This window comes from Epinephelus fuscoguttatus, linkage group LG23 (assembly GCF_011397635.1).
Source record: "Epinephelus fuscoguttatus linkage group LG23, E.fuscoguttatus.final_Chr_v1".
NCBI classification, from domain to species: Eukaryota; Metazoa; Chordata; class Actinopteri; order Perciformes; family Serranidae; genus Epinephelus; species Epinephelus fuscoguttatus.
This window is the reverse complement of record NC_064774.1, coordinates 15,182,726-15,209,449: the sequence shown is the minus strand read 5'-3', so window position 1 is coordinate 15,209,449 and position 26,724 is coordinate 15,182,726. Positions and strand designations below refer to the sequence as shown.

The window sequence follows — 26,724 nt, the reverse complement described above, 5'->3', positions numbered from 1 at the left end:
CATTTCTTGCCCTTTATGGGGTCTATGTCACTCACTCACAGATACACCCCAAATCTGCATCATATTCTATATGTGTATGAGACCACATGCTATTTTTTACAAAGAGAAAATAACTTATTTTAATTTAACATCACTGTGATATTAACATCAAAATCAAAGCAAAGTCTGTCACAGGGCCCCTTGGGCTCCGGCCTGCACCAGCCCCATCAAAAGATACTCAGCACCTTGTCTAAGGCGTTCCTGAGTTAGGCACTGTTTAATTAAAGACAGTGGGTTGTTTTATTCCAGAGCAAATTACTAAACTCACCAGTTTCCTGAATGATGACTGCATTACTTTGAGTTGTGAAGAAATCTGCTTCCTTTCTCCATCCCTGGCAGGTGTAACTGCCTCCATGTGAGATGACATATTTATTTATTTTTTTATTCTGAGAAGGTGGTTTTTCTGAAGGGTCCGAGGTATATCTGATCCATAGATATTCCAAGCCAGTAGCATCGTCCACATCACAGGTCAGAGTCACATGGCCCCTCACTGGAATGGTGGTCTTATCTGCTCTCAGTGAGACCCTACGTCTGCGTGCTGTTTAGTAAAAACAAACAAAAAAACAAAAGAAAAAACAGTAAAACAAGGAAATTACAGCAAAGAACATGCCACCAAACTGTACTTACATTTTAACACAGCACAAAAGAAACACTTTTGTTTCATATTACATAAAGCTTGTTTAAATGAACTGATTTGTTTTCAGCTGGTAGTGCACATAATCCATCCTGACACTTTCTACACGTCTAAAGCCTCTTGAGTGGTGGCAGACAGTTCAACACAATGCAGCTTAAGAAAACACAAACAAATACATAGAACACAAGTGAGTGAAGAAACATTTCAACAGTCTGACGCCACATTCACAGCTCAACACAACAACTAAATAAGGTCTAAATGCAAAACAAATTTCTCCAGGACACGCTAGCAGTAAAATGCTGATGCTGGATGCACCCATCATCTTTAATAATTAAATCAGAATGTAAAGTGAGCTTGTTTTCCAGTATCACTGACAAGTGGTCATGGTATTCATCAGCAGTCAGTTTTCAACACACAGTGTTGTCTACAACTTGCAGCGTGTCTCTGTTTACTTATGTTTTCTGTATTTTCAAATTGGTGAATGTGTTTCTGAATTTGCTCAAATTGAATTTAATCGCAGCATTTTCTTAAGTGTGCGTGCATTGAACTCTCTCGTCCACTGTGACAAAATCTACTTAAAATTGAAGACTTCAGTCTGTTCAGTGATTGGTTAGGTGAAGGCAGAGTAAAGATTTACTTCTTCGGTACTTGCTTGGGAGTTTTTTGAGACATGAGTACTTTATGAAGCATTTAAAAGAATCTTTTTGCTAAGTGAAGAATGTAAATTGTGATTGAAAGCTTAGAAAACTCAATAAGAAGATATTTCATCACAGTGTGACAGCTACTTACCTTACACTCTCAGTTGTTTTGCCTCAGATTCTGCCCCGTCACCAAACTCACACGTGTAAGTGCCCTCATCTGACTTGGAGACTGAAGAAATGGTCATGTCTGCTCCTTGTGACTGATGGTTTTCAACACGTGATCCGTCCTTGAAAAAGGCAACATCCATCTCATTTCTTCGATTACGATGCTTGCAGCGCATAGTCACTGAGTCTCCTTCAAACACAGTGAATGCAGGACTCTCCAGGACTGCATCACCACCTATGTAACAGATATAGAGTGTTAGTTTATTAATAAGTTCAATCAAACAAACATCTTCCTCATCTTACAACTCATAAGTGATTCAGCAGTTACATATCTTATTGTATTCATCTTTCACAAGGAAACATTTATCAGATGCTTTAACAGGCCGCCTATAATTTATATGAAGCTCTTGATTTGAACAGCGTAACTCTGCCCTTCTCTTCTTCCTGTTTATTATTTTCCTTCAATTGATTATGTTTGTGACAGTCATTTAAAGTACATCACTCATGGTTTGAATTCTCTGAACCTTAAAATAAGATTTAATTTAAATAATATAAGCATAGTGATCATATCAACATGGCTACTCAGTGACACTTGCAATGACTTGTAAACAATGCAGATGCTTCCACACAGGGCAGACAGGCTCACTGGATGATTTGATGAACATGAAAATGATGTGACTCAAACCAGCAAGTCTACTGGTGCCCAAAACTTACACTGAATACTTTTGAAAACATTTTCATGATCATTTTGAACCAAATTTAAAATCTTTCAAAATATTTCATTCATTTATGTTTTTCTTATCTAAGCATTGCAGGAAAGTTTAAAGGTAAGCAGTATATTGGGCCTTTTCCACTGTCACACTTGCATTTGCATTTCCATTGTCAGTTTAGCTGGGCCAGAGATGGACCCTTGTGGAGTAGGCCCAAAAGACAGGCTGCCTGCCCTCAGCGGGAGCAGTGACGTCATGCCGACCGCAGCCAACCCTCAATGACCCCTCTTCTACACCTCAAATGAACCATGTGTGTGGCAACTCCACTCACCTCTGTGTGCAGGAGACCAGAGAGAAAAGCGTTTTTGAAAGTCTCTGTGTGTTCAGCTCTCAGTACTGTTGTGGCTTTCAACTGAATCTCTGTGGTTTGGAGTTTAGTTTCTCTCCTGCGTCCTGTTTTTACTTTAGATATCTGCTTTATTTTACTGTTTCATGTTTGCTGTCAGCTGTGTTTGAGGTTGTATGAAGCACCTTTCTTTAATAAGACGAGTCCTATAATATCACAAGGAGGAAGAGTAAAAGCAGAAACAGCTACTGTGAGATGAAAATGAAGAGCAGCAGACAACAGGCTCTGACTGCACCTCTGCAAACAGCTCACCTACCAACAGGTAAACTTCTTTTACCTGCCCTGCTGTGGAAAAACACATGCAGCTACAATAACAGGGGACTTAAGCTGTGGATCTGCTTTTAAATGTCATCACTCAAGGCAAGCAGACACTACTTAAAGACACACCCTCAAGTGGGTAACCCTGATGTAATGGAAATTTAAACCCTTGCTGTGCTAGGCTGATGACCTAAACCAAACCATAAGTACTTCATAAGTACTTTCAAAGATTTTGAACTTTCACGCAGAAGACTTTGACTCATTTTGACCAAAAGAAAGCTAAAGATGGTCTCATGAAATTAGATCAAATGTTTGTGGCAATTAAGACCTCACAAATTCACATTTAGGACTACTATTTAATTTTATGACTTAATATTTAGAAAATTGAATTTATTACACTTCAAGACTTCATAGGGTCCTGCAGACACCCTGCATATACCGTCACCTTCACAGTAACCACATCTCACCCCAAGTAGTGCTATTAGTAATAGTATCCTAAAAGTCACTGAGAAACTTTAGGTTGGTTTATAAGTTGTCACCCATCTGTATGTGAAGCACTTCACAATGTTTGATAACTGTGGCACCGAGCACACCATGCCACTATCAAAAATGAGATTTGAACTGCATAATAAGTTTAATTATTAATTTGTTCATTCATTATCCAAAACTGCTTACACCTATTTAGGGTTGCAGGGGGGCTGATCCCAGCTGACACTGGGCGAGAGGCACAGCATGGGGTAATGAAATATTACAATTACTATTAGTAATAGTAGTATTATTAACAATGACTCATTGTTAATGAACTATTGGGGCAGACTGTTGTAACTGACTGTAGCACCTGTTGGTCCGTCCTCTACATCAGAGTCCTCAGCGTGGCTTCCTTCTTCCTCATTCTGCCCTGTTAAGATGATTAGATAAATGTATTAAAAGAAGATGTGTCTGTATGAAGGCAACAACCTCTGCAGAAAAACTACTACACTTTGACATCAAGGTCAACACAGCATCAGGTCTCCCTCCGTAAACATGCATATTAAATAATACTTTCATAATTTGTTTTTCACACATGAAGTAAAATGACAGATCAATACTGAATGATTAAAAACAAAAGAAATGGACAACTGCTCACCTTCATCTTGTCCATAGAGGAGCGTGCTCAGCACTACAATAAAGATAAAAACTTCATTAGACAACAACAGTGGCAACTATAGCTTATCAGTCAACAGTATTACGCATTTCTGTGATGATGTTCTTTAAGTCTGTAAAGAGGTGAGAAACTCCTAATATCAAATATATAAAATACCCAATGAAACCAATTCAAAAGCTATAACTGTAACAATACCTTAAGACTATATATGGTACATGCATTATGCAAATATGTGTGTAAAAAGCTAGTACAGTTATAAATCCAACAGCGTTGCAGTCTAAATAAAAACATGAGTCTGCCTCTGAAAGTCACAAAATTGAAAAGTTGCTGATGTACTCACAGAATAACGCCAGCACACAGAGCAAAGTGTGCCCCATCTTCACCTCCAGCGCTGACACACTCTGCTGCGCTGCTTGCGAGAAATTCAAATACTTTGTATTAATAGTGATGCAACGGAAAATGAGAAGAGAGAAGTATCCTTTCATGTGAACATGACAGCAAACTTTTTCTCTAACTTCTCTCAGTGTGGCCTGTCTGTTCTTACTTCCCTTTCACACAAAGCCAAGACAACTGCAGGGGCTTTGACCACAGCATACTGACATGTTTACACTTCCTGCCCACAGGTGAAAATGTATTAGCTTGTTTCATCTGCAAAGGTTTGTGCATGGTGCCTAAAATCATTAAATTAAAAATTGGTATAAACAATAATCAATTATTCCACATCCCTGCAACATAAGACCATTTAATTTAACCCTATAACATCATACACACACCTTACATTTTATTGTGTTTATTTAGTGTATGTTGTGGACATATACTGCCTCTATTGTGATGAGGTTTGTGTTGTGTGCTGGGGAAACTGCGGTTGGTTGGCAACAAGGGTTGGTTGGCTTACAGCTATTTCCTGGTGCTTGGACGTTCTCAGAAACAAAAATGTTACACTGACTTGTTTGCTTGCCCTGCAGTCATCTACTATGATAAAACATCTGAAAGGCACTAACTTTTCTGGTGCAGGTAACATTTCAGTTTTGTACTTTCGAAAATAAAAAGTGACTAAACGGTTTAGATGAAAATATTGGAAATGTCTTACTTCTAGTTAATAGACAAAGGAATCAGCTACATTTTCATATAACATTATATATCATTTCTTGTAACTACAGCATTCTGCAGGCTGTTCTCATGTACTGTTTGTACGTATAGCTACGTAAAGTAATGCCCCAAAATATGTATATAATCCACGTCAACATGAGCCAGTAGTTTGTGCATAAACCATGTATTGATAAACCCTGCGATCATGTGACCGATGTGCTGACAGAGGTAAAGAAGGAAGTATGCCCATGAGGAGGAAGGTCGGAGTCGTGGATGGGTGACAAAACTCTTTATCCCAGGAGACCGGTGTTTGGAACCGTGTGACCCCAAGTAACCTTTGAGTCATTGTACGGGACGTCGTCACCATGTTTCTTTTCCTAAACCTTACCTCAGTAACTTTACTTGCCTAAACCTAACCTGAGCAACTTTACCTTAATTACATATTTTATGGGATGCCAATTCGTTTTGTAAGATATCCACGGCCGTTGTATGAGGATACGTTGCATTCTAACAGAGTGCTAACCAACCCCATGATGGGGCTCGTTTAATTTTAATCACAAATCACCTAACTTTAGAAAACCTTTGTGTACATTAAAACTTATTTATTCATAACCGAGACCTTTACCTTTCATTTGCTGCTGGTTAGAACATTCTAACAGAAATTGTGCCAGAAAAATACGGCAGAGTGAAAAGTGTTGCAACCAATCAGCCGTCTCCCTTTAATACTGTATGTATCCATGTACGATTATTGTGTGTAGGTTTGTACAGTACATCCTGTAAGTGTGTGTTTTATACTGTCCACATTGAATTTCGTTTAAAAAATTCTACTACCCAATATAACAAGGTTGAGACCTTTTTTTTATGTATTAGAATTGTATTGTCAGTGTGAGCCCTGAATAACAAATATGTCACCTTCTTAGCACTTACAAACGCTTTAACAATTAGGGTGATGATATAATAGATTAGAATTGAAGAGGGCACCCATGGAAATGGAAAAAGTATAGACCGAATCACCATGATGAACACCTCCGGGTGGACAACTGGTTTTGAATTGCCGAGATATATGAAATCATCACACTTGTTTATTTCTGTCATCAGTTTAAGCCATAACTGTAATGTTTCAAGATATGTAGTTTAACACGGTGGTCTCACCTATCTGACGATTTTGCTGTACTTATTTTATGTACTGTGTTGCTTTGCTAGCAACTTGATAAGCAAAATCCACCTGTACCTCATTAGTTCCTGTAGTTTTAAATGTTGTCCTTCAAGCCGTTCTTGTTTTGTTGCCTAATGCACTTACACAGTGTGGATCTAAAACAAAACCACAACAAACAAATTAAAATTTTCCAACCTTTAATTTGAGACCCTTCAATGTTAGCTCATGTTGATATTATAACCTTAGATAATACTTGAATATAGGGGAAAACTGATCAAATAAAACACTGAATCAAACCGTTGCGTGGGTTTTGTTTCATTGTGCTTTAAAGATTACAACTAAAGCCTGAGAAAACACAAACCAAGCCAACATTTCTTAACAAGCATGAAAAAAACTGTTTCCAGTTCCTCTTCACACATTAAGACATGTTGCCGTAGAAACAATAATCAGTCAATGTCATCACCACATTCACACCAGAGCTTATATGTTTGTACACTGAAAATGAAGAGGGGTCACATACAATAAGGTTTTTTTGTGGCAGAAATTTAGTCAAACGCAGTGCATTAGTGGTAAATAATATAGTAACTAAGGCACAATTTTTAACAGAATATTTTGAAAACAATGACCACTGATGGTGACATGAGGAAGTGTGCAGTCAATGGTTTTCAATCGGAAACATCAGAAGAAGATAACAGGCAACGCCAGAGGGCTGAGTCTGAGAAAATCACAAAGGTTCCCACTCTGTTCTGCATTAATTATTAATACAGCAGGTCCAAGTAAAAACAATGGGGTCATTCATTTTCAGTAAAGAGATGGTACAGAAAGGCCTGCAGCTTGCTAACTTGCTCAGAACAATCAGTCCCATACATTAGTGCAGTTTTAAGGATGTGACCCCTGAGCAGTCAATCATGTGTGCTGGAACACAACGCTGCCAGGAATTAAATCTTGAGTTTAATTTAAGTATGTTCAAGAAGTTTTTGCTTTTTGAGAATGTGGCTCATTAGTCATTGACATAGCATCCTGAGACATAACTACCTCCAACAGTCCCAGACTTACAAAGGAGCACTGACCTTGTGTAGGTATCAATTAAGGTAATTTGGCACCCCCATGTGGTCATTTATAGGTACTCCTATTTTAACTGCACAGTGATTGGGGTCTGTCAAGTAAAACAATAAAACATCCTCACCAACAAATCAGACAAACTTTGGTAGCCTCAGTAAGTGCAATACAGTGTCTCCTCTTACATCTCCATACATGAAGTGTATTGTTGTGTGTGTCAGCCCATTAACAAAATAGGAATCCTGTACAGTATATTCAACTTTTGAAATCACACAAGATGCTAAAATACAAGGCCTTCAATGTAATAGCCTTATATGAATCAGCACAGATGCATCTCTAGTCTGATTTTCATTGAGTCCTGGTTGAGTTATGCATGTCTGAAACATTTGTGGCAAACTCTCTGTTCAGCTGAAGGTCTGTAGCATACAGCTGCTGCAGTTGATAACACTGGACCTTACACAGCCCTTTCAGGATCGTTGCGATGACGCAACCAAAACATTTCATGCAAATTCAACCAATCACTGAGAATTCTGTGTAACCTTGCAATTTTCTCCAATCACTGCAACTTTTCCGCAAATTTTCCCAATCATTGTAGCTCTCTGTGAGTTTTACCAATCATAGCAGTGCCCTGCACATCGTCACCAAACTCATTTCCTTCTTTCCAGTTGAGCAGATGCACACGTGCAACATCTCACATTTCTAGCACATATTACTGCTAAAGCAGCTTTAGTCTCTAAAGCTAGTTTCCCTCCATTACAACTGTATGGGGGTGAATTTTATAACTCACTGGATTATATTTTGTTAAGGCACAAAGTTATAAATATTTAAGGGTGGAGCCGTTTGAGTGACAGGCTGTCTGCTGATAGTGTCTTTAGCTTCTCAGTCACAGCTGCAAACTTCTGAAAGGTAAAATATGTGATACTACACCTGCTGGTATCTCATCATGATACTTTTGTTTGTTCTGTCTCTGATATCTGCCTTCATCTCAATACAATACAGATGAACTGAATTTGAAAAACGTGAACAGTTTGGAACTTATTTTAACCAAAGAAATAGTTCCTGAAAATCAATACCAAGTCCACTTTATGGCTTTTGCCAAGATAGTGTCAGGAGGCTACTGTGGGATGTGTTTATCCAGTTCAGATGTCCAGTAAAAAAGAATTGAAGAAAATTTGAAAAAAAAACTAAAAATACAACTAGCAGCTTACTCCTGAAAAAATAAACTTTATTGAAGCATAGAATACAAAAATAATTAAAAACTAAAAATATCAAATTCAATCAGGTGAAAATAAAATATGCACAGTAGTTATAAATATATTTTTAAGACAGAGGAAAACATGTACATGTAATAGGATATGTTGTCTGATAGCAGATTATTACATACTGTATATTAAAGTAGTTTGTAATGTCCATCCTGGATCTATCTTATCTAACGCTATAAAAGATGCTGACTTTAAAGCTGCACCAGTAGCTAGTGATGGCCAAATGAAGCCTCATGAACCATTTTCTTTACTTTCTCTCCCCACCAGATGGCACTCTTGGTTTAAAGATAAAGGCTGATGGACTTACAGTGAAGTGTGCTTTCAAGCTTTTGTTGAACAGACATCGCCATCTGGTGGCTTCAGAAAATAAAGACAGTGCTTCATGAGGCCTCATTTGGCCATCACTGCCAGCAGCTGGTAACTAAAGCTCAAATATACTTATGCTGCTCTTTGGAATAACTTGGATTCAAAGTTACCTACAAAAAATAAATGACAAAATGACTGTACAAAATAAAGATAATGCAGTGCATTAATATTAAATGAGAATAAGAATCAATAGTCTTGTGCTCGTGCTCAGACTAATTAAATCCACAAGTTAAGCACAGACGCTTCCAGTCGCCTCTCTTTCAGCGTGTTGGTGGTGCTTTTTGTTAACTTTGGACGATGATGGCGTGTGGCTGCGAGTCTCTCATCAGGATGATCATCAATTCAGCATTCTGTAAACTCTCCTCTGCTACCTAGCTGCTAGCCGCTAGCTAGCCAGGTCAAGGTTCTCAAATGTAAACATCAGTAAACATCGAGGAAAAGATGGAGAAGAATGAGCACCAGCTGAACTAGCATCCTGCTAGCCATTGTACAGATGTTGGAAATAAACTGGACGACCTCTGTGCCGCATCAGTTTTCAACAGGATATCAGGATGTTCACTGTAACTTGGCCAGTGCCATTTCACCAGGTGACTCTGTCTCTATATGCAAAGTCTGACAGAGCGGAGGAGAAGAAAAGGAGGACAAGGACTGGTGTGTTGTTCAATCCCATGTGACAAATACATTTTGAATTGAATAACTGGAAGAGAAGCAAAACAACAAAACAAATCATTATTCAAGATGTAAGGACGCTTTCTGACATGTTAATCTGACTTATAATCATTTAATGATCTGCAGAATGAATCATTTCAGTGTGCACATCATGTGGTGCATTATTACCATGAGCTGTTCCTGTTTTAACTTCAGAGAGAAGTTCCATCAGTTGCTGATGCAGTTGATTTTCCTATGAATGAAGAAGTTCAGTTTAATTAATAATATATATACTGTATATAGTGTCATAATTATATTAAGTTTCAACAGAATTTAAGTATGCATATAAACTTTATAAAGGATCACTTCAGCATTTTTCAACCTGGACCCTGTTTGCCTGTGTAAATTGGTCACTGATGTGAACAACAATTTTTGAAACCTGGGGCAACTGAACACCATCACTGTATGTCCTTTAAAAGTGGTTATGGATATTGAAAATCTTTTAGACAACACTAAAAAAAATTCTATTAACTACTGTGGTAATTACACTTCCTCCAAATCTCACTCATGTTTCCACTGTCGTCTCACTGCAACGAGTGACATCTTGTGATATTTCATAAAGAGACTTCTTCTTAATGAGGCAATGACAAACAGACCAGTAGAAGTGAAAGGTAAAGAGACACTTAAACCACTTATAGTAACAATCTGAGCCGCTCTGTGGCAAAAATAACCACTATAATAGACACAGACATACAGTGACTGTGTTCAGTTGACAGAAATTTGATGATGTTCACACAGGAATATAAAATCGACATACAAGATGGAATTATGATATATTACCTTTATTTAAAAGGCTTTTTTTCTTTGTTTTTTCAAAAAAAAAAAAAAAATTCATGTAAAAGGCTATATTAAAATTTGTTGCATAATTTTGTATGATTGAACATGTGCTCATTCACAGGCAGTGTAATGGAAGGCTTAATTACTAAAACAGTTCAGTTATTTTTTATAGTGTAGATTTCTGTGAGCTGCTGACCTGTTGTCACCTCCAGTATAATGATAGGACACATTTCAATACAAACTTTGAGCATGACTGTTGTAAATGACTGACCTGCAGTTCCTATATTCACATCAGAGTAAAGACAACTCTCCTCTGGTTCATGGCGTTTCCCTGTTAAGATGATCACATTAATCCATTAAATAAAATATTTCACTTCAGGACAAAACAAACTATTTTCTATTGTTCTATGTATTTGGAGTACTCACCCGTCTTTCCAGTGTTTTTAAGTTCAATCAATGAATAGCTGACATCCTGGGATTCAGCTGTATCTGAAAAATACATTATTTTAGTTACAGGATTCTCCATCAGTCACTCATAATTAATCCCCTAAAAAAAGCCATTTCCAGCAAGAGCGATGCAAAAATCCACATGACAGCTATTCACACCAGGCTGGTGTGAATTATTCACATTGTGTTCCATTTCATCTAACAAGCAATCCACTGTCCATGAACAAACATGAGTACCTTGTTCCTCTGGGGGGATTAGCCCTCACTAACATCCAAACATCACTGCTGCATGGAACACTATATAATCCCAACCAGGGAAGGAGGACTGTTTGCTTCAGTTTGTTTCAGGCAGTGACCTACATAACAAACTAAGAGTAAAGTAAGAAGACATTCTCTATTTTGGCAGCAAGCGAGCTCTGACCTGAAGGTATGACATCATTTGGAACAAAGGATTTCATTGGTCAAACATTTATTTTCACAGGCAAATTTCCGCTGAGATCTGTCTGAATATTTTTGTCCCCACACAAAGGTTACATAAATCAGTTTTATAAATTTCAATGCAAATTGTAATGCTCACTATACAAGGCTGTCAAGACTTAATTCTAGTAAGTGTCACTTGCCTTGTGTGACGTTATTTCATCTAAAATCAAGAATTCTGATTCAAATCTCATTTAAGTTATTTGATCTTGTTTTGGTACTCCTGGTAGCTGGACATCCTGACCTCTTCAAAGACTTGTTATCAGTGAAAAATCAGTTATTGCACTGGCGGCCAAATTTTAGGTAAAAGACAGCTCATATCTAAAATGTTTTCACCTAAATCTGATAGGGCATTTTTGCAGTGCATGTTAATAAAATATGTATATACTGTACCATTATCAGTGTCGTCTGAGCCTTTAATTGATTCATAGAGACGAGCGTCACCTACAGAGCAGTGAAAATCAAGTTGAAGTCAAGTTACTATTTTAATTACATGTTACTATAATTAAACATCCTGAGATGTTTTTAAAATGTTTCTTCAAAACATGTGTAACAAATCAAGATGTGTCCTTACCACAGAGAGGAGAGGAATCTTCATTCTGTTGAGCCTCATTCTGGTTGACCATGTGACTTGTAGCAGAGCCGCGACTGGTGCTCTCAGAGTGGACTGGCCTACAACATGCAGATAATAAATTTACAGAGGAACATGGCATGTATTTCCTGTTATAATCAAAATAAGATAATGTTGTACCAACCTGATAAAGCATGAATCTGTAAATAAAGACATTTGTTGTTAGATGGTTTTGTATTTTAAGTTGTCATACTGCCATTCTGTCATGAGATCACACAACCCAATCACAAGAAAATATGTTGGCGTTGTTGGAATCTGTTACATCTGTATGTTATTATGTGGCGGATATGTTGGAACTTTACGTTTCTTACAACGCTGTGGTGAATGTGTGGTTTTGTTCAGGCACAGAACCCACTCGGTTATGCTAGTAACAGATCAGGTTTGGCTCAAAACACCCATGTTCTGTGGAACAAATGCTGTTCGACACAGGACTACTGGTTGCTAAAAAAAAACACCTAAGTACTGTGGCACAGGAGCTGCTGGAAACATGGCCTTGGGACACCAAAAAAACACCCAGGTTTAATGGCACAAAAACTGCTGGAAACGTGGCCACCGGTCACTAAAAAAACAAGTGTTGTTGGTATTTGTTCATCTTTAACAGTGGTGTAATGCGTTGCAACCGTCTGTCATCGGTGTGACATCCACCATCCCCTCCACCTCCCAATGACAAGGCCAGCTCATACACCATGTCACTTTAGAAATGTTAATTTGATTATGTGCAACATACAAATGCAATGTATCCGAGGTTTGCAGAAATGTACAATGCCAACATTTCCTTCTGGCGACTGGGCTGGATCAGAACACATCTGTGTATTTGAACAGTTCAACCATAACTCATGTAATAAAGGTCTCACCTTTGGACGGTGTGAAGCAATACAAGAGGGGCAGAAGAATAACGAGTACAATTCCAAAAACCAGCCGGATAATCATCAGTACAGGAAATGAGGAGCTTTCAGGCCTGGAGGCTCCTGTAATAAATAAAACTGTTAATAAATGTAAACAGCAGTTTTGTTTCACTGAATTTAACACATTTTTCATAAAGATAAGTCACATCAAGCAAGAAACAATAAAAATGTCCAAATACAGTGTGAACTGAGCCATCCCCAATAACTCAAGACTGTCACAACATCTGATGCAGACTTTCTCCAGCTCACAAAGAACTGAATCCAACAGGTGGAATCAACTCAAAGTATTGACATATGACATAAAAGAAATTGCAGCACTTGTTTTACTCCTACTCACCTTTAACTGACATCCAACTCTGTGCTGACACTTTTTGTGAGTATTCACACTTGTAAAAGCCTTCATCTGACTTTGACACTGCAGAGATATTTAGCTCCCTTCTGGTGTCATTTTGAATGAGTTTGTCATTTCGATAGAAAAACACCTTGGAAGCAAATGTTTGGCTTCTTATTCTGCAGCTAAGACTAACAGAATCTCCCTCGGTCACAGGACGGACAGGGCTCACCAGGATAATATCTTTACCTGTAAAACAGACACAGGATGAGGTTAAACAACAGGTGTCATTCATTAACATGAAAACTCCTCCCACAGTGTATTTTGGCATTTTGATATTTCATATTTTTCTCACTCATTTCCTGATGATGTTGATGAACAACATTGTTCACCAAATATCTGATGACAAATCATTTTGTGCTGATAACAAGTACATGATGTATGACTATAGTAAAAGCTAGTGATGGCCAAATGAGGCCTCATGAACCACTGTCTTTCTGAAGCCACTAGATGGCGCTGTCTGTTCAACAAAGGTTTGAAAGCACACTTCATTGCCAGTCCTTCAGCCTTTACCTTTAAACCAAGAGCGCCATCTGGTGGGGTCAGAAAATAAAGAAATCCATCACTAAAGCCATCACTAGTAAAAGCTGCAGGTCGTTAGTCATCCTCAAAGCTCCAAGCAAGAAGAACAGAATGGGATGTTTAAATTACTTAAAAAAGAAAATGTAACAAAACCATACTTGATATAGTGATGTTGACTGCGTTGCTGAACTCTCCTGATCCAGACTCACACCAGTACACTGCATTACTGGGCTGGTAACGCTTTATGCTGCATGTGGAGCCAGTCATTGTCCCCCAGTTTTGGCAGAATAATATGTTGCCAGATTCAGTTAACTTCTTCACTCTCCACTCAGTAGAGTTTCCTTCACAGTTCAGTGAGACAGAGTCAGTGGTGAAGTGTTGAACTCTGTCTGGACTCACCGTGAGAGACGCAGATGAATGAACATCTGAAAAACATGTAACAAGGGGTCAAACCATGCACAGTGATTTAAAGATTAAGATCCTATTATGTCTGTTATATCTTTGCCTGAATTTGTGCGTTCCCCAGGTACACATGTCCTGCCTGTTGTGTAAGGAAAAATAATAATTATAAGATGAGCTTAAATATCCAAAGTAAAAGTTAACTGCAAAAATCATCTCTACCTCTTTGGTGTTTTTATGCTATCAGATTAATTACAAAAGGAAAAGGAGGTAAGGACTGAAGGAAACAAGGTAATTTCACCTGAGCCCATAAGTAAAATCACCCAGTAAGATGGAAAGCATAAAGTCTGGCTTGATGCAAGCAAGAGAGGAAAGATCATAAGGTCACCACAGATAATTAGTTGTCAACGTAGGTGTTACTTTTCAAGATACTGTATGTAGGTTACAACAAAAACATGAACCAAGGTGAATACATAACAGATGCTTCTTTAGATAAGGACCAACAGAAACAAACCTACCTCCAGACCAGACAAACTTAGGTCCACTGTAATGAGTATAATACACTGGATCTCTTCCAGCTCTGCACACATATCCTGCTGTGTGTGTCTCTCCATCAACAATGTAGGAATCCTGTTCAGTCCCATTGATGCTGCCAGGTATCAGCTCATAGCTGTAGGAGTTGTCTGACAGTTTGGGAACAGCCTTATACCAGAAGAACCTCCATCCTGCAGATGGATGTTCAACACTGCAGTTCAGAGTTACTGAGGCTCCAGGACTCAGCCATAATGGAGACACAGTGAGGACAGGCCGAGGTTCTGTTGGAAAGTGATTTCACAGAAAAAAAAAAACTGTTGTGATGTACTGACGGTGACATGCACTGCTTGTATCTTACATGTCCTCTTGAAATAGATGAAACAAATGTGAGGATGCACCATCATAAAAGTAAACAAAATTACATTCAAAATATTTTTAAACATTCAGTAAAATAAAAATGACTGATGACGTGTGACTTACTGGAAGATACTCTCAATGTGAAAGCATCACTCCACTCTGTTGAAGACATTTCACCTCTCACTCTGCCCCTGCACTTGTAGTCTCCTCTGTCTGATGTCGATGCATATCCAATCATGTATTCGCTTTGTTTCGAAGTGTGTTTGAGCTGGGTATCCACTCATACTCCCACTCATTGTCTCCTCTGTTCTTTATTTCACATGTCAGTGTGATCATCTCTCCAAAGTATATCTCAGGCCAGTTTGGATGCAGAGTCACTACAGGCCTGTTTGTGACTGTTCAGGATGAAGAATTCCAAGTAAGGACACAAAAATGACAAAACGTTAAATCTACATACAAACAACAGGGACCATATTTAAGCAACCTAAAGCACATGGTATAAAGTTCATGGCGTGAGGGCATTTATGACGTGTCCAGCCAGACTTTTCCAAGTTAAACAGTGCATAATCTGTGTGCAAAATAAGGCACAAAGGGAAAGGGGGTTGTTTTTAATTTCCTGATCAGTCATAGGTGTGGTATGGGTGTCACATTAATTCAGTCAGAGTGCCATCTCTTATTCTGTTTACGTGCTATTTACATGGCAGATTCAGCACACTGCTGCTCAGAGTAATGCAGTAAAAGCAGTAATGTCACTGGTCCTAGTGTATAAATGTGCACCACAGAGTGTATGCACGTTGTGAACCCGACTGTGTAGGTGCCCTTTAAATAGTGGGAAAATACTGCACCATTCTGACTTTAGACCAGGTTCCTGTTGGTCTGTGTTGCAGTCTTTTTCTGCAGCCTCAAACGAGCAAAACTCCAGCCATGTGCCTGACCACAACTTATTTCAGGACCTACATGGCCATGGGTGCAAGTGCATTTGTGACTTACAAAATGTGGGTGCTGGCCATGGAAATAACAGTGTTGTCATTCTGAAACTATCAATGACATGTGCACTGTACTGAGCTGTGCACTGCTTTGCAACTGGTGTAACATAAGGCCCAATGCCTTTAACTGTTTTAGACAAATATCAAACTCACGTATTTTGTTGATAAGGATTGAATCACTGTACTCTGTGTAGTAAACAGGGTCCCCTCTTCCTCCTCTGCACCAGTAGAGTCCTTCCTGTGAGACACGTATTTGTCCATCTGAGAGGAAGACAACATCCTGTGTGGTCAGAGGTTCAGAGGTTTTCTCTCCTCTGTACCAGAAGTATTTCCAATCAGATGATGATGATGATGATGATGATGATGATGGGTTCACAGAGCAGGTCAGCGTCACACTGCCCCCTACAGGAATGTCTCTGTTGACAGCACTCAGTCTGGCCCGTGGTCTGGATGCTGTTGTAATTTAGAACACAGAAATAGAAATGTTAGTTATCGTCCATTTTTCTAGCATTTATTTATGTGCTGATCAGTTGAGATCAGAGACATATAAAGGTCATTACTGTTCCTGTGAATAAACCCAATGAAATTACCCTGATGAAAATGTATACTTAATGAATTTCACCCATTGTTGGAGATGATAAACTAACTGTAGCATGGTTAGGGCTGCCACGATTAGTCGACTAATCGATGACTATTCGACTATTAAAATAATCGGTGACTATTTTAGTAGTCGACTAATGGGTTTGAGTCATTTTTCATAGACAAGTACTATAAAAGTGCCCCAAAATACTCTTATTGCAGCTTCTTACCTTCAGATATTGGCAGCTTTACACACTCTCCCATGACAGTGAACTAAAACCCTTTGGCGTGAGTATGAAACAAGACATTAGATAACGTAATTTTGGGGTTTGGGCGAGACAGACCGACATTTTTCAACATTTTAACACATTTTTCGATGAAATGATGAGTCGACTAATTGAAGAAATAATCGACAGATTAGTCGACAATGAAAATAATCGTTAGTGGCAGCCCTAAGCATGGCCACAGGAAAGTCATTGATTTTTTATTTTAAGTACATTTCGAGTGCCATATTGTAAATTGAATGAGCATTCCTTTTAAGCTGTTTTTATACACACAAAACAGTTGTGATGAAGGGCCAAGTTGAACACTTTCACTTTGTTATTTGTTTTCTCAAAGACATCTGTATAATGGATACTATGTATTTATCCATCACCTGTACCCACTTATCCTTCTGCAGGGTCACAGTGAGCTGGAGCTGATCCAAGCTAGGCAAGAGCAAGGGTTCACCCTGGACAGGTTGCCAGTCTATCACAGGTCTAACACATCACACAAATAACCATTCACACCAACACCTACAGGCAATGAAGACTAGTCAATAAAGAGAATAATCTAAACTAATCTAACTGCCAGTTAACCTAACCTGTGAGTTAACTATGTTCACACCCAGAACCTTCTCCCTGTGGGGGAACAGAGTTAAACTGCATCATGGTTTCACCCTGTAAGTTACTTTATATTCTTTGTTCATTCTTGTACTTTTCCCTGTGAATTACTGATGGTTCTACTTACACAAGACTTTTAATGTGATGACATCACTCCACTGTGTAAAAGAATAGGCGTCTCTTCTACCCATACATCTGTATTTTCCACTGTGATACCCAGCAGCACTGCTAATAATGTAATCTTTTCCTGTTGGACGTGTGTATCGGCTGGTTGTTCTCCATTCATATGTCCATCCAGTGTCTCCACCTCCCTGGATCTCACATCTCAGAGTCATCTTCTCACCACTGAATATCTGAGGCCAGTCAGGATGAAGGGTCACAGTGGCTTTGTTGGAAACTGTTCACATCAAAAATACACAGTTAGGATACAAACAAGATTAAAAACTACACAGATAACATGTAACTGTTTTCCACTACAACTGTTATGGTTCTTATATTAATGCATTTTGTTATATTTTGCAGCAAAATTCAAAATATAATAACATACAAATACAACTCAACATCTAGAACAGTAATCTTACAAACAGTTTAAACTAAAATACTCAGAGGCCAGTAAAGTGCCATGTAGTGTCACTGTAACACCAGCAGCTGCTGCTCAGGGCCCTGTGATGTTATTTACATGGCAGATTTGGTGAATTGGAGAAGTGAGCTGGTTTCTGCTGAGAGTAATACAGTCAGAGCAGTGATGTCACTGCAGCAAATACTGTGGGACATTTAAGCAGCACAACTCAAAACTACAGTTATAAACTTAACAGAGGAAACAATACTAAACTTTTAGTTTCTAATATTCAAAGAAGTTAAGCTGCTTGTTGTGTGTAAATACACACAGCATCTCTCTTAAAGGGGAGTCAGACAACAGCTCTGCAGCTCTGCCCTGCTCTCTGCTATGCTCACATTTTAGAGAATGTCATTAATATGTAACTCATTAATGTTGTATTATTCACCCACCCACAACCCATCAACTTGCTCCTGTGTGTGTGTATCAACCAGTGTAGGCAGGTTGTGAACCCATCTATGTAGGCTCATCTTACTATCTGATTAATGTGCACTTTAAATAGCATGAAAATACAGCGCCATTCTGACTTTAGACCAGCTGTTTGTTGGTTAATGACACAATCGCTTTCTGCTGCCTTAAAATAACAACATGCCAGGCCTCACACCTTATTTTAGCACCTACACACACACACAGATGGGCACAACTTATACAACGTGGTAACTGGCTGTGAAAATGACATCTGTGTTGGTCTGACACTGCAGAGACATTTGCACTGTGCCCTGCTTTGCACCTGGTGTAAGATAAGACCCTGTGTCTTTAACTGTTTTAGACAAATGCCAAACTCACTTATTTTGTTGATACGGATTGAACCGCTGTACTCTGTGTAGTAAACAGGGTCCCCTCTTCCTCCTCTGCACCAGTAGAGTCCTCCCTGTGAGACACTGATTTGTCCATCTGAGAGGAAGACATAATCTTGTGAGGCCAGAGGTTCAGAGGTTTTATCTCCTCTGTACCACAAGTATGTCCAACCAGACGATGATGATGATGATGATGATGATGATGGGTTCACAGAGCAGGTCAGGGTCACACTGCCCCCTACAGGAATGTCTCTCTTGTCAGCACTCAGTCTGGCCTGTGGTCTGGATGCTATTTTCATTTAGAACAAAGAAATAAAAATGATAATTATTGTCCATTTTTCTAGCATTGTTTATGTGCCGTTCAGTTGAGAACAGAGACATCTAAAGGTCATCACTGTTCCTGTGAATGAACCCAATTAATATACCTTGATGAAAAATACCAAAAATACATGATGAACTTCACCCATTCTTGGAGGTGAAACTAAGTGTAGCCTGGCCACAGAAAATACATTACAGTCACTTTTTTTATTTTAATCTGTTTAACCACTCACACCAACACCTACAGGCAATGAAGACGAGTCAATAAAGAGAATAATCTAAACTAATCTGACTGCCAGTTAACCTAACCTGTGAGTTAACTATGTTCACACCCAGAACCTTCTCCCTGTGGGGGAACAGTGTTAAACTGCATCATGGTTTCACCCTGTAAGTTACTTGATATTCTTCATTCAGTCCTGTATATTTCCCTGTGACTTATTGCATTTAAAAAGCTACAGTACTCAGATTACTGGCTCCTTTTCAGTCATTTGGCTCTCACACTAGAAAACAAATATAATTTCTTACTGCATGACTTAAAGTGAGCTACATAATTGAATGAAAAAAAGGAAAGTGTTTTCTGTTGACTCCTTTCAATAACATTTCAAATATGGATGAAAGATGGTCCAACTTACACAAGACTTCCAGTGCAATGGTATCACTCCACTGTGTTGAGGAATAGGAGTCTCTTCTACCTCTACAGTTGTATTGTCCCCTGTGGTTCTCAGTAGCACTGTCAATGGTGTATTCTTTTTGAGCTGGAGGTGTGTTTGGGCTGGTTGTACTCCATTCATATGTCCACCCAGTGTCTCCACCTCCCTGGATCTCACATCTCAGAGTCATCTTCTCACCACTGAATATCTGAGGCCAGTTGGGTTGAAGGGTCACAGTGGCTTTGTTGGAAACTGTTCACATCAAAAATACACAGTTAGGATACAAACAGGATTAAAAACTACACAGATAACATGTTATTGTTTGCTACAGTCTTTACTGTACTTGTGTTAATGCATGTTGTTCTCCAATGTGTCTACATACAAACTGAATAAGTTCAAACAAAAAGCCCTTTCTTGCCATGACACAGAATGTTATGCATTTGTCAAACTTGTCAAATCAAAGAAACGCGAGCATATAACTCCTGTGCTCTCTTCACTTCTCTGGCTTCTGGTTAGGTACAGGATTGATTTCAAGATTCAAGATTTAATTGTTTCTAAGTCTCTGAATGGGCTAGCTCTGGAAAACCTATCTGACCTTGTTGAGTTGCGTCGGCCCTCCAGAGCCCTCAGATCAGTGGATCAGATGGGCTTGGATGTTCCTCAATCACTATTAAAAACTAGAGGAGATCGAGCCTTTGCAGTCGTGGCTCCCACTCTGTGGAACACATTACCATTGACTGTGCGGACTGCGAATAGCCTCTCCACTTTTAAATCACTGCTTAAGACTCACTTGTTCACTTTGGCCTTTGGTTGAGTACAGTCACCTCTATTTGGTCTTTTACCTTTGTTATATTTCACTGTATAAATGTTTTTGTGTGTTGATGTTCCTGCTTATTTTAACTGTAAAGCACTTTGGTTGGCCGTTGGCTGTTTTAAAGGTGCTATATAAATAAAGCTGACATTGACAAACTTCATCAAATGGGAACTGATGTTTTTTTCAACCTGGGCCCTATTTTCTGATCTACTTTTGTCTAAATGAGTGATAGGATGTTCAGTATGTGACATTCCTCCAGTACGAAGCTAGGGCTGACCTGCCTGCAGCCCGTGAGCACGTGCTATATTAAATAATAGGGCACTCAGACAGCGTCAAACAACGTCAAAATACATCCACTAAAAATGTATTTTTTTCACACAGATAGGCTCGGATTGTTAGTATAATTATCCGACAACATAACGGAAAGCAGAAATGAATGTCTGTGTTTACCTTTAGCTGGATTGGGACATAATTGTTGTGGCAAGTCAAAACACTTCCTCTGCTCCCTCTCTCTCCTCGTCCCTCTTCAATGAGCTCTGAGTCCGTGTACGTCCGCGTACTCCGTGTTCAAATAAATACGGGCAGTCATCAAATTCAAATGGCTCATCCAGATCCAGTTGGTCAAGTAACTTCCTGCAACAACTCAAGTCTCACGAGACCGACTGCCGGAAAACACCATAGACTGTATAGTAAAACACCAAAGAAGAAGAAGAAGAAGAAGAAGAAGAAGAGTCTCACGAGACATGAGATTTCAGAGCTAGACTTTCACTCTGAGTGTTTTGACTTGCCACAACAAACGTGTCAAAATTTTTCCCCGATTTGGACCAACGGTATCTGGATGGACCGTATTTATTTGAACACGAACGTACACGGACGCAGAACTCATTGAAACTGAAGAGCCGACGAGGAGAGAGAGGGAGCAGTGTTACTTCGGTAGCACATATACTAAAATTGCAACAGGCAGAGGAACATGTCTGAATCCAGCTAATGGTAAACACAGACAGACGTTCATTTCTCCTTTCCGTTATGTTGTCGGATAATTATACTAACAATCCGAGCCTATCTGTGTGAAAAAAATGCACTTTTAGTGGACGTATTTTGACGTTGTTTGACGCTGTCTGAGTGCCCTATTATTAATATAGCGCGTGCTCACAAGCTGCAGGCAGGTCAGCCCTAGCTTCGTACTGGAGGAATGTCACATATTGAACATCCTATCACTCATTTAGACAAAAGTAGATCAGAAAATAGGGCCTAGGTTGAAAAAAACGTTAGTTCCCCGTTAACACTAGCATCATTTATTCATTAGGGTTCCTCTTTTTCTTCCAACTAAAAATAGCTCTCTTACACACCAGGGTTTCTGCCAGTGTGCTGCATGGCAGACAGCCCGTCCAGCCTAAGCATTTCAGAATTTTATTTATAACATGAATTTTTAAGATGTTTTTTTAAATTGCAGGAGCCTGAAGAGTAAAGTAAACACCCTGCTAGCGTTACAATGAATGGCAGCAATAAAACCCAACTAAGCCAAGTCACAACTCAAGTCAGAGAGGTATAAGCTTGCTGCTACAATAACTATCTCCTTCGCCAGAGAGAGGTCAACTCCCGCTGGCTAAGGCATGCAGATAGCAGAAGGAAGGGAGAACGCCAGCTGAAATCAGCACCCAAATGACAGGCTCATAGCCACAGTCTACATCTGCTGAGTCAGACTAACTAACATTAGACGTTTTGATGTCAATGGTAACGTAACTAACACGTCAGCAACCAAAGTTTGTATTTACAGTGAGTGAGCTGACAATTGACTTTAGTGATACATGTCCATCACATTGTGTCCTTAGCAACATGCTGCTCCTCTTCCCACAACAGCTGCATCTTGTCCAGTGGATGCACCAGCTGGCAAGGTCATTTCTTGCCCTTTATGGGGTCTATGTCACTCACTCACAGATACACCCCAAATCTGCATCATATTCTATATGTGTATGAGACCACATGCTATTTTTTACAAAGAGAAAATAACTTATTTTAATTTAACATCACTGTGATATTAACATCAAAATCAAAGCAAAGTCTGTCACAGGGCCCCTTGGGCTCCGGCCTGCACCAGCCCCATCAAAAGATACTCAGCACCTTGTCTAAGGCGTTCCTGAGTTAGGCACTGTTTAATTAAAGACAGTGGGTTGTTTTATTCCAGAGCAAATTACTAAACTCACCAGTTTCCTGAATGATGACTGCATTACTTTGAGATGTGAAGAAATCTGGTTCCCTTCTCCATCCTTGGCAGGTGTATTCGCCTCCATGTGAGATGACATATTGATAACTATTTTTAATATCGACAGGTTTTTTTAAAGAGTCCGAGGTATATCTGATCCATAGATATTCCAAGTCAGTAGCATCCTCCACATCACAGGTCAGAGTCACACGCCCCCTCACTGGTATGGTGGTCTCTTCAGCTGTCAGTGTGACCAAACGTCTGCGTGCTGTTTAGTAAAAAAAAAACAAACCAAAAAAAACAAACAGTAAAACAAGGAAATTACTGCAAAGAACATGCCACCAAACCGCACTTACATTTTAACACAGCACAAAGAAACACTTTTGTTTCATGTTACATAAAGCTTGTTTAAATGAACTGATTTGTTTTCAGCTGGTAGTGCACATAATCCATCCTGACACTTTCTACACGTCTAAAGCCTCTTGAGTGGTGGCAGACAGTTCAACACAATGCAGCTTAAGAAAACACAAACAAATACATAGAACACAAGTGAGTGAAGAAACATTTCAACAGTCTGACGCCACATTCACAGCTCAACACAACAACTAAATAAGGTCTAAATGCAAAACAAATTTCTCCAGGACACGCTTAGCAGTAAAATGCTGATGCTGGATGCACCCATCATCTTTAACAATTAAATCAGAATGTAAAGTGAGCTTGTTTTCCAGTATCACTGACAAGTGGTCATGGTATTCATCAGCAGTCAGTTTTCAACACACAGTGTTGTCTACAACTTGCAGCGTGTCTCTGTTTACTTATGTTTTCTGTATTTTCAAATTGGTGAATGTGTTTCTGAATTTGCTCAAATTTTATTTAATCGCAGCATTTTCTTAAGTGTACGTGCATTGAGCTCTCTCGTCCACTGTGACAAAATCTACTTAAAATTGAAGACTTCAGTCTGTTCAGTGATTGGTTAGGTGAAGTCAGAGTAAAGATTTACTTCTTCGGTACTTGCTTGGGAGTTTTTTGAGACATATGAGTACTTTATGAAGCATTTAAAAGAATCTTTTTGCTAAATGAAGAATGTAAATTGTGACTGAAAGCTTACAAAGCTCAATAAGAAGATATTTCATCACAGTGTGACAGCTACTTACCTTCCACTCTCAGTTCTTTTGCCTCAGATTCTGCCCTGTCACCAAACTCACACGTGTAAGTGCCCTCATCTGACTTGGAGACTGAATGAATGGTCATTTCTGCTCCTCGTGACTGATGGTTTTCAACACGTGATCCGTCCTTGAAAAAGGCAACATCCATCTCATTTCTTCGATTACGATGTTTGCAGCGCATAGTCACTGAGTCTCCTTCAAACACAGTGAATGCAGGACTCTCCAGGACTGCATCACCACCTATGTAACAGATATAGAGTGTTAGTTTATTAATAAGTTCAATCAAACAAACATCTTCCTCATCTTACAACTCATAAGTGATTCATCAGTTACATATCTTATTGTATTCATCTTTCACAAGGAAACATTTATCAGATGCTTTAACAGGCCGCCTATAATTTATATGAAGCTCTTGATTTGAACAGCGTAACTCTGCCCTTCTCTTCTTCCTGTTTATTATTTTCCTTCAAGTGATTATGTTTGTGACAGTCATTTAAAGTACATCACTCATGGTTTGAATTCTCTGAACCTTAAAATAAGATTTAATTTAAATAATATAAGCATAGTGTCAACAGGATGATCATATCAACATGGCTACTCGGAGGCACTTGCAGTAACTTGTAAACAATGCAGATGCTTCCACACAGGGCAGACAGGCTCACTGGATGATTTGATGAACATGAAAATGATGTGACTCAAACCAGCAAGTCTACTGGTGCCCAAAACTTACACTGAATACTTTTGAAAACATTTTCATGATCATTTTGAACCAAATTTAAAATCTTTCAAAAATATTTCATTCATTTATGTTTTTTCTTATCTAAGCATTGCAGGAAAGTTTAAAGGTAAGCAGTATATTGGGCCTTTTCCACTGTCACACTTGCGCCCATTTGCATTTCCATTGTCAGTTTAGCTGGGCCAGAGATGGACCCTTGTGGAGTAGGCCCAAAAGACAGGCTGCCTGCCCTCAAGCGGCTAGCAGTGACGTCATGCCGACCGCAGCCAACCCTCAATGACCCCTCTTCTACACCTCAAATGAACCATGTGTGTGGCAACTCCACTCACCTCTGTGTGCAGGAGACCAGAGAGAAAAGCGTTTTTGAAAGTCTCTGTGTGTTCAGCTCTCAGTACTGTTGTGGCTTTCAACTGAATCTCTGTGGTTTGGAGTTTAGTTTCTCTCCTGCGTCCTGTTTTTACTTTAGATATCTGCTTTATTTTACTGTTTCATGTTTGCTGTCAGCTGTGTTTGAGGTTGTATGAAGCGCCTTTCTTTAATAAGACGAGTCCTATAATATCACAAGGAGGAAGAGTAAAAGCAGAAACAGCCACTGTGAGATGAAAATGAAGAGCTGCAGACAACAGGCTCTGACTGTACCTCTGCAAACAGCTCACCTCCAACAGGTAAACTTCTTTTACCTGCCCTGCTGTGGAAAAACACATGCAGCTACAATAACAGGGGACTTAAGCTGTGGATCTGCTTTTAAATGTCATCACTCAAGGCAAGCAGACACTACTTAAAGACACACCCTCAAGTGGGTAACCCTGATGTAATGGAAATTTAAACCCTTGCTGTGCTGGGCTGATGACCTAAAACAAACCATAAGTACTTCATAAGTACTTTCAAAGATTTTGCACTTTCACGCAGAAGACCTTGACTCATTTTGACCAAAAGAAAGCTAAAGATGGTCTCATGAAATTAGATCAAATGTTTGTGGCAATTAAGACCTCACAAATTCACATTTAGGACTACTGTTTAATTTTATGGCTTAATATTTAGAAAATTGAATTTATTACACTTCAAGACTTCATAGGGACCTGCAGACACCCTGCATATACCGTCACCTTCACAGTAACCACATCTCACCCCAAGTAGTGCTATGAGTAATAGTATCCTAAAAGTCACTGAGAAACTTTAGGTTGGTTTATAAGTTGTCACCCATCTGTATGTGAAGCACTTCACAATGTTTGATAACTGTGGCACCGAGCACACCATGCCACTATATCAAAATGATTTGAACTGCATAATAAGTTTAACTATTAATTTGTTCATTCATTATCCGAAACTGCTTACACCTATTCAGGGTTGCAGGGGCTGATCCCAGCTGACACTGGGCGAGAGGAGACATGGGGTAATGAAATATTTCAATTACTATGATTATTATTATTAGTAGTAGTAGTAGTATTAACAATAACTCATTGTTAATGAACTAGTGGGGCAGACTGTTGTAACTGACTGTAGCACCTGTTGGTCCGTCCTCTACATCAGAGTCCTCAGCGTGGCTTCCTTGTTCCTCATTCTGCCCTGTTTAGATGATTAGATAAATGTATTAAAAGAAGATGTGTCTGTATGAAGGCAACAACCTCTGCAGAAAAACTACTACACTTTGACATCATGGTCAGCACAGCATCAGGTCTCCCTCCGTAAACATGCATATTAAATAATACTTTCATAATTTGTTTTTCACACATGAAGTAAAATGACAGATCAATACTGAATGATTAAAAACAAAAGAAATAGACAACTGCTCACCTTCATCTTGTCCATAGAGGAGCATGCTCAGCACTACAATAAAGATAAAAACTTCATTAGACAACAACAGTGGCAACTATAGCTTATCAGTCAATAGTATTACGCAT

At 39.1% G+C, this 26,724-nt stretch overlaps 1 protein-coding gene across 1 annotated transcript in view; it reads right to left on the bottom strand.

The window, feature by feature from the left end:
• LOC125884319 (uncharacterized) overlaps positions 1 to 26,724 on the bottom strand; it is a 268,232-nt gene that overhangs the window by 221,237 nt on the left and 20,271 nt on the right. The window contains exons 7-8 of the mRNA XM_049569217.1: positions 19,887 to 19,946; positions 18,926 to 19,225 (exon numbers count right to left, since the gene is read on the bottom strand). Coding sequence (XP_049425174.1) covers positions 18,926 to 19,225; positions 19,887 to 19,946 — 360 coding nt within the window. The remainder of the gene's footprint in view (positions 1 to 18,925; positions 19,226 to 19,886; positions 19,947 to 26,724) is intronic.